The following is a 9118-nucleotide window of genomic DNA, read 5'->3' as shown; positions in this document are numbered from 1 at the left end:
TTGTAGAGCCAGAAATTATGTCTTTCACATAAATCTGAATAAGATTAAATCCTCATCTTATTTCTTCAGAAATAAAGTCGTATCAATAGTACCTTTCTTGAAGGCAGACCTTAAAAGAAATAAAGTTAGAGTTTGATACCATGCTCTTGGAGCCTGTTTAAGTCCATACAAAGCTTTGTACAAAACATAAACATGATATAGATGTTTGAGATCTTCAAAGCCTCCAGGTTGATTCACATATACCTCCTCATCCAGCAAACCGTTTCAAAATGCACATTTTGCATCATTTTGAAAAACTTTAAAATTCTTGTGTGTAGTATAAGCTAAGAAATTTTTGAAGGCTTCAATCCTAGTAACTGGTGCAAGGTTTTATCATAATTTATGCCTTCTTGTTGACAATATTCTTCAGCAACCGGTCTAGCCTAATTTCTGACAACTATTCTAGCTTCATCCTTTTTATTTCTGAAAACCCGTTTGGTACCGATGATAGATTTTCTTTCAGATCTTGGAATTAGTCTCCAAATTTTGTTTCTTTCAAACTGTAGAAGTTCTTCTAGCATAATAAGCACCCAATCTGGATCTTGTAATGCTTCAGAAGGCTTCTTTGGTTTAATAGAGGTTAAAAGGTTTACATAGAGACACTCATTAGCTATAGCAAATATGGTTTTAACTCCACTAGTTGTATCACCAATGATTTTGATATAGGGAATGATTCTTTGTCCATTTGTTTGTTCTTGGAAGAGGTTGAACTACATCTTGATTATTTTGAACATCAATTTCATCAATAATAGCATGAACTTCTAGTTGTACATGACTCTCAGATTGTATATCTGGTTGCTTCTCTTCAAATATATGTATTTCTAAAGTAGATAACTCCAGAATGATAGATTCGGAGTTAATATCACTTTGTCCAGAGTTTTGCTCATATTTTTCATAGATAGAGTCATTTGGTAAAGTAGAGGTTGAAACAACTACTTCAGCAGATCCAGATAGATTTGAATTTGTTTCTAGTTCATCTAAAGTTGAATTGTTGATATCTCTAGAAATGCTTGGGTTTTAAAAATCTACAACAACATCCAGAGATATAGCAAATAAGTCTTTAAATCAAGTTCTGAATTACTAGACTTAGAAATAGATTCACTAGTTATGGTTTGAATTAGCTTAGGTTCTACAATTTTTGTTTAGAAGCTTAAGTCCTGAACTACTTTGTTCAGAAGTCTTAGCTATATTTTCATCAAAAGTCCCATTGATGTTTTCAATGATAATCTTTGTTCTTTTGACATGAACTCTGAAAGCTTTAAAAGATAGTGAATATCCATTACAGACTCCTTCTACTTTCTTGTCAAACTTTCCAAGATTATCTACATCATTTAGCGTTAAGCATCTGCAACAGAAAACATGAAATAATTTAATATTAGGCTTTCAAAAAAAAGAAAGAATTTAATATTAGACTTCCTTTTATTGATAATCTCATAAGAAGTTTTATAAAGATTTTTATTAATAATTTTCCTGTTTTATGAAAAACATATATGGCTTCAGCCCATAAAAACATAGGCAAGTCTAGATAGACCAGCATAGTCGTTGCAGCTTCAACAAGAGTCCTATTTCTCCTTTATACAACTCCATTTTGTTGAGAAGTCCTGACAGCAGAAAAATTATGAGAAATTCCAACAAAAGTAAGATAACTCTAAAGAGTCTCATTCTTGAATTCAGTTCCATTGTCACTCCTTATCTTTTGTAGAGGAAGGGGTTGTTTACCAAAAATAGTTGGTAAGTGATGTCTGAATAAGAGGTCTGATTAGAGTAAGCATATTTGACTGGAGTAAGTGTTGTTTGTAAAAAAACTGTTTACCAAGTATTCTAGATTTGGTGTTGACTAATAAAAAAATGACCATTATAACTCTATATGTGATGAAGTGTTTAAACTAATGCAACTATTTACCAAATATTATGTATGAATAATTGTTGACATGGCAAAAATACAAATTTCATAATTGAAATATATTTAGACAGGAAAATAAATTGAATTTAAACATAATAATGGTCGCACAAATCTTGATTTAATATATTAGACAATAATTGATATGCAATCTGATCACGCAAACTAGTTATATATTCACTGTCTTGAGAACTCCACTGCATTTCATCGACTTCTATTCCATTACTTCCTTCATGTTGTTCTTCAGCAGTGGTAAACATGGTGTTCTCATCGTGTTCCATGAATAATTGGTCTTGGATATTGCGTTTTCTTATAAAGTTATGAATCGTGAAACAAGCAATCGCACATCTTTTTGTACTGGAAAATGATAAGGAGCCATTTGCTTCAGGATTGGAAATCTTGCTTTTAAGACACCATACGCACGCTCGATAAATTTATATGTTGTGCACGAGCATGATTGAACATTTCTTCTTTTGTTAATGCACATCTACGTCGAAAATCGTATTGCGATACGGGGTCATAAATCCATGGGTACAAGTATATGCGGCATAACAAATATAATATTCATTTGTAATTACATCTACAACTTAAAAAATATGGATTAATAATAATCTTTAAATGTTAAGAAAATGATACTTACTTGATGAAGGAAACAGAAATCCCGAAGTTGGGTTAAATGCAACTTCTCTCAAAACTCTAGAATCATGTGCAATGTCTTCTCATCCAGCCCATACAAACGTGATTATCATATTAAAATCACAAATGGCTAAAACGTTTTGGTAGCGTTCCCCTCTTCCTTTTCCTCTTTTCTTTTTTCTTTTATACCTTGTTTGTTGATCACTAGGCATAAATGCATGTATTAGGGTTCCATCTGGTGTACCTATAGCCCCCTTTAAAGAACATCAACTACCAAAAACATGTAAAAATATCAAAAACGTTTAGAAATTATCAAATCAATAACATAAATCATAACAGAAATATTTCTTTGTTGGCCCTACTTCCTCTCTCGCGAATTCCATCATTCCTCTCAATACTTCATAAAAATAATTATGAGTAGTTGTGTAGAGGTGTTGAAATCTACGTTTAACCATTCTAAAGCGTTCATTATGAGCAACAATTGTCAAAAACATCGCCATATTCTCTTCAACACTTGATTATCTACTTGATTGCAACCAGTTTTTTTGTTTAAAATGGTCGCATAGCATTATAAAGGCATCACGAGATAAACGCATCAATTTATGACATTGCATATTGAATCTACTTAATAATTGTAGTGTATACGCATGTCTAGTGAGAACTAAAGTGTTATCTCTCACCCTTTCTATTCGTGTTGAAGCTCTTCTTCTCAAATACCAATATATAATAAGCACAATCATAATAATTTCATTTTCATCCATGTATGAACTTTCAATTATAAAACACAATATAACATCACCTTATGCTTCAAAGATATCATAAATATAACATCAAGTTTAAACAACTAATACAAAAAAATGGAAAACATCAACTTGAAACAAACATTCCTTCAAATTGAAATAGTCATTTATTCATATTATATCAATCATAATACCATCCAAAAAACATCCTCAAAAATATCGTCTAAAAAAGATTGTTCAAAACAAAACAAAACATCACCAAACTAAAATAGACCAAGCTTACCACCTGTAAATTTAACCCACCCCTCACACCTCTCCTTGCTCAAGTGTAACCAAATTTTCCTATAGTCAGTGCTTTGGCTGAATATGTAAAGTGCTATGTCATACAATGTTGTTTGCTTCCAACTTATCAATGCAATGATCCTTCTCATCCTCCCCCGGTGGTTTGTTCAAGATCTGTTTAACATGTGTCACAAGCCTTGCTAAATCATCCTCATTTACTGAACGTTGTTTTCCTCTTTGCTTTTTCCTTTGAGGTTGAGGACGAAAAACAATCTCTTCTTCTGAAGGAAGTGGTTCTTGTGTTAGATCATAATAGTCTTGTGTGTCATAATATTCACCAATTTCAGGAGTCACACTAGAAGGGTTTGGAACAGTACCAATTGGTCCCCAAGTTCCAACACTGATGGAAGCCACTCCATTAAACAACTGAATACAAAGCTGAGGAAAGGGAAGAGGTGCAGTCCGCAACTTCTCAACAAATTTGTTTTGTTGTTTATAGATGATTTATAAGTATATATAAAAGAAGAATTTAGAAAAATAATCTTAATAGAAAAAGATAAAATGTGACCTTTATTTCTATCTGCCATTCCTCTTCTGGCAGATTAAACATGTTTGTTGATACATCATAAACATTACCCATCTTGTTTCTTAACTTACCCATGCTTCATACTTTCCTTTAAGGTAATCATAATGGTTTTTCATTTCTCGTTGTTCAACAACAAAATTATGATTCTTTTGTAGCACTTCTACTACATTCTTCCAAGAAACTGTCTTAAGACTACCCCCTTCTCGTCTATTTACGAAGATCTCATGCAAACAAGACTAGATAAATGTTTTCACCACATTTTCTTTTTTCCAGTTAACTCTTGGCTTTTTTTGATTGTGAAGATTCGCCAAAATTTATCATATCTAAAACATTAACCATCATATCAAGATTAGTTAAAAGGTGCATGGTCTTGCAAGTGAAGCTCATTACATCGAAGAATCAATGCAGAAATTTCAGAATCAGTGTTCTTTTGCAATGGAAACTATCAAATACCAACACACTAAATGCATCTTCAATTTATTAATGTTATTGATTGCAAAAGCAACACCAACTTCCTCTAACCATCATATTGTATTGCAACATATGCAAACTTAGTTCTACTGTATTTTCTTCTTTTTTATAGAGACATATATGCTCTCATCCATTGATTAAGTATTTGTATTATTTATAGATTAAATTTAAATCAGAATGTAAAGCTAATACCTTCTTGTTAAGGGGTAGAGCTTTAAATCTGTGAATTGTTTCACAATCCTCCTGTTTCGAAACACTATCAACATGTGATCTAAGAGAGAAGAATGTGTTATACCATATATACATGGATCTGATATTAACAATCCTACATAAAATAAGTTCATATGTTGAATATGAATGTGTCTTACTTTGCAATATAGAATAATCACATGAGCAGTAGGTTGTACTCATGGAAATCCTCACACCACATGTTAAATAAGGTATGCCAAGTTAATCCTATATTTAAAGAAGTTTACAAACATTACTACAATTATCTTTGGGGTAACAAAGTTAGTCGTATGACTTTCTTTTAATTACTACAGATGGACTTGAGCATTTCTTTTGCTTAAAACAATCTTCATCGTCATGAACAGAAATTTATAACTCCATCCTAATTTGCATATTCTAGTGATATTATCTTTTTATTCAATCATTTGTTTTCTTGCTCACTCTGCTCTATAAGAATGATTAGTGTTTACATAATCACATGACAATCCAGTCCTGAAGCTTTAAATTCCCTCCTTTTCTAGAGGATAAGAACTTTCAATTCTCTTTAAAGCTTAGTAGGCTGTCTTATTATGAATGGACTTGAGCAGTTTTTTTTTTTTTTGCTAGAAACGATCCTCATTGTGACTATTAGAAATTCCCAACTCTTATATACATACTTCGGTGATATTATCATTTAACCAATATCTGCACTATATAGGATGTCAAAGATATGGAGAGTGTGTAGGGAGTTTTTTATTGAATCAATTCAAAATCTAGCACAGTAATCTACTAGTTTTCTTATTATTAAAATGCATTTTTCTTGATCTTACCAACATTTTGTCACACAAACAAAGAAAAGATCATCAGGATAGTGGAAACAGCATGTGTGCTAGAAAGCATGGGAACAAGATAGTGTAACAGATGACGAGTGAAATAAACAATAAGACAAATCAAGGGTTGAAAATACTTCGTTAATTGATGAAGCTATATGGATAAAACATTACAGTATGCTTTTAGGGAAATAAAGGACAATTGCAATGGTAAGCTTGAAATATAGAGGAAGAAGATAACAGAGAATTCCAGAAGGAGAGAGAGAGAAAGAGTTTTTCCAAAAATAGTTGCCTTATTCCTTGCACCCCACTGCACTATGTATTACCTCCATCTACGTATTTTCTATTGGGCCTCCTGATTCGGTTACCTCTCCTGATGGCTGTATGGAAGGATTGCAGCCACATGTCCCTCCCATTCCTCATTGCTGGTTGTAGCTTGTTCTCCACATGATATTGCCGGTATTGTAATATTGGGCATCACATTACTCCCCCTATTGAGAGTAACTTTGTCCTCAAGGTTCAAGGATGGAAAGTTTTCTAACAACGGGCTACTATCTTCCCAGGTTGCTTCTTCAGTTGGTAGACCTTCCCATTGTACCAACACCTGATGAACCTCTTGACCTTTTCGTAGCAATTATCTTGACTGCAGAATGGCCTTGGGCATGAGAATTAGACCAAGAGCTGTTGTAGTTAAAGGCATAGGTAAGTACGGCTCATGATGAGATCCATGACACAACTTCAGCAGTGAGACATGAAATACCGGGTGAATTCTTGCAAAAGATGGGAGTTGTAACTTATATGCAACAGTTCCAATTCGATCAACAATTGGAAAAAGGCCTAAAATATTATTTCCGTAATTTCTGGTTATGCCATAATGTCACCGAAAGCTGTCTGTAGGGCTGCAGTTTCACCAAGACCATATCACCCACTTTAAATTCCACGTGTCTTCTGTTTTTATCAGCTTGTCTCTTCATGGCATGGTTGAGCCTTGATTAAATTAAGTTTGAGTTGAGACAAGACAGCATCATGTTCCTTGAGTAATTCATGCAAAACTAGCAAAGCAGAAACTGATAGGTCATAATTAACCAATGTAGGCGGGTCACGACCATAAACAACCTTGAAGGGGTAGCACCCAAACTAGTATGGAAAGAAGAGTTGTACCAGAATTTTGCCCATGGTAACAATTTTGACCAATTTGAAGGTTGTGTGGTGGTAAAGCAATGAAGATACTGTTCCAAACACTTATTCAATGCTTCGTATTGGCCATCGGATTATGGATGGTATGAGGAACTCATGGCTAGAGTTGTGCCACTAAGTTTGAACAATTGTTGCCAAAATTTATTGGTAAAAACCTTGTCACGATCAGACACAATGGACTTAGGAAATCCATGCAGTTTAATAATATTGGTAACAAATGCTTCCACCACCTTTAAACTAGTGAAATCGGCCTTCAGTTGAACAAAATGTCCATATTTTGACAAACGATATTTCTGCATGTGGGGGGCTCAGTTTCTTTGAAAAGAAAACTATCGGATGTTTTCTCTTACTTAAAACGGCTCCTATACCCATCCCGGAGGCATCGATCTCGAGAATAAAAGGAATTGAGAAGTCAGGTAATTGTAAGACTGGAGCGTTTGTAATGGCGGAGTTTAATTTGCTGAAAGCCGAAGCGGTATGCTCATCCCAAAAGAAGCTATCTTTCTTTAGGAGGGATGTTAGAGGATTAGCAAGTGAAGCATAACCCCGGATAAACCGGCGGTAGTATCTCGCCAAGCCCAAAAAACCCCGCAATAGCCGAATATTTGTAAGAGCTATCCAGTCCATGATGGCTTTGACTTTTGACGGGGCCATATGAACACCTTTACCTGAAACCACATGACCCAAATAATCAACTTGAGTCATTCCAAAGCCACATTTGGATGTTTTTGCAAACAAGGAGTGAGCACACAACAGTTCCAACACTTCCCTGAGGTGCTTTGAATGGGCTACCTAAGATGAGTTGTACACTAATATATCATCGAAGAAAACCAAGACAGATTTGCGCAATTGGTTTTTGAAAACAGAGTTCATTAAACTCTGAAAGGTAGCAGGCGCATTAGTAAGCTCAAAAGGCATTACTAGCCATTCGTAAAGCCCTTGATATGTTCAAAAAGCGGTTTTGTGGCAGTCTTCGGGTTTCATTAATATTTGATGATACCCTGAGAGGAGATCCAATTTTGAAAAATAATTGGCACCACACAGCTCATCCAACAGTTCATCGACCGTTGGAATTGGAAAGCGATCTTTAATAGTAATAGCATTTAGTGCCCTATAACTTGTACAAAACCTCCAAGAACCATGCTTCTTTCGAACCAAAAGAACTAGGGAAGAAAAAGGACTGGAACTGGGTTGAATAATGTCATGTTGTAACATCTCATGTACCATTATCTCAATTTGATTTTTCTGGTTGTGGGCATATCTGTATGGACGAACTTTAATTGGTTACTGCCATCCAAGCAGGGTATACCATGATCGTGGGACCTTGATGGTGGCAACCCGGATGGTGTGGGAAACACATCCTGAAACTCCGTTAAAAGAGTTTGCAATTCAGCGTTTGATTCAGAATCATTAGATTTTTGCACCTTAGGATCGCTAACTAAATAGAAGAACTGTATTTGATAAGACTCGGCTAGGGCTCCAGTGGTGTGCATTCTTTGAATGTGGTGGTACTGGGCTGGTTGAGGAAGGGAAACATTGTTACCATAAAGGGTAACGAAAGAGTGATCGTGATAAAATTTAATTGACAAGGCATTGAAGTCAGCAATATGGGGTCCTAAGGTTGTTAACCACGATGCGCCAAGAACCAATTATGCGCCTGTAATAGGCAGAAGATAAACTGGTACATGTAGACGATGTCCCTGAATAACAACACGTAGATTGTCTACAAAGCCCTCAGCTGTGAGATTATTGCCATTGCCCACCATGACTTTTGAAATTAGGAGAAGGTTGAATTGGCAATTTCAGACAATGAGCTAATCGAGGTTGGAGGAAATTATCAGAGCTCCCACTATCGAGGACAATTTGGAGTTCCATTCCATCATTGATATACCCGGTAAAACATAAGGTACCCTTGCTTTGATATCCCTAAATAGCGTTAAACGATAAATGATTGTCCGGTGGAGGAAAGAAAAGAAGGGGTTTTTCTGTAAAAGGAGGGTCAGATGAATGAGTAGTGGTGATAGGGTGAACTTCCTCATCATCTCCCATCAGTAAGAGTATTTGGCGATTTGGGCATTTATGCCTGAGGGAGAATTTTTCGTCGCAGGTATAGCACAGGCCCTTTTCACGGAGGATCTGCATTTCAATCGGTGAAATACGTTTGATCGAAGGTTGTTTAGATGTAGTGGTTATGGGTTTTGAAGTGGTCGGTAACAACTGCGGTAAGGGT

At 35.2% G+C, this 9118-nt stretch overlaps 1 protein-coding gene across 1 annotated transcript; it reads right to left on the bottom strand.

The window, feature by feature from the left end:
- Positions 1-3696: 3696 nt before the first annotated feature.
- On the bottom strand, positions 3697-8381 carry LOC112523865. Its single transcript, XM_025133538.1, has 4 exons — positions 8198-8381; positions 7175-7556; positions 4255-4390; positions 3697-4035 (listed from the first exon to the last, which is right to left on the bottom strand). Exons 1-4 carry the CDS (start codon positions 8379-8381, stop codon positions 3697-3699), a joined length of 1041 nt encoding a protein of 346 aa, XP_024989306.1.
- Between the last annotated feature and the right edge of the window lie 737 nt (positions 8382-9118).

The sequence above is a fragment of the Cynara cardunculus genome (genome assembly GCF_001531365.2).
Source record: "Cynara cardunculus var. scolymus isolate 2C chromosome LG 12, CcrdV1, whole genome shotgun sequence".
NCBI classification, from domain to species: domain Eukaryota; kingdom Viridiplantae; phylum Streptophyta; class Magnoliopsida; order Asterales; family Asteraceae; genus Cynara; species Cynara cardunculus.
The sequence above is the reverse complement of the archived record's forward strand: the minus strand, read 5'-3'. Positions and strand labels throughout refer to the sequence as shown.

Bases quoted from the DNA above. Each gene is read 5' to 3' on its own strand.
- LOC112523865 (XM_025133538.1), bottom strand. From the start codon at position 8,381: ATGCACACCACTGGAGCCCTAGCCGAGTCTTATCAAATACAGTTCTTC. The intron at 4,391-7,174 runs GTTTGTCAAAAT...CTTCGTAAATAG, and splicing joins CCCCCACATGCAGAAATATC to ACGAGAAGGGGGTAGTCTTA. The intron at 4,036-4,254 runs GTAAGTTAAGAA...CCCTTTCCTCAG, and splicing joins AAGGAAAGTATGAAGCATGG to CTTTGTATTCAGTTGTTTAA.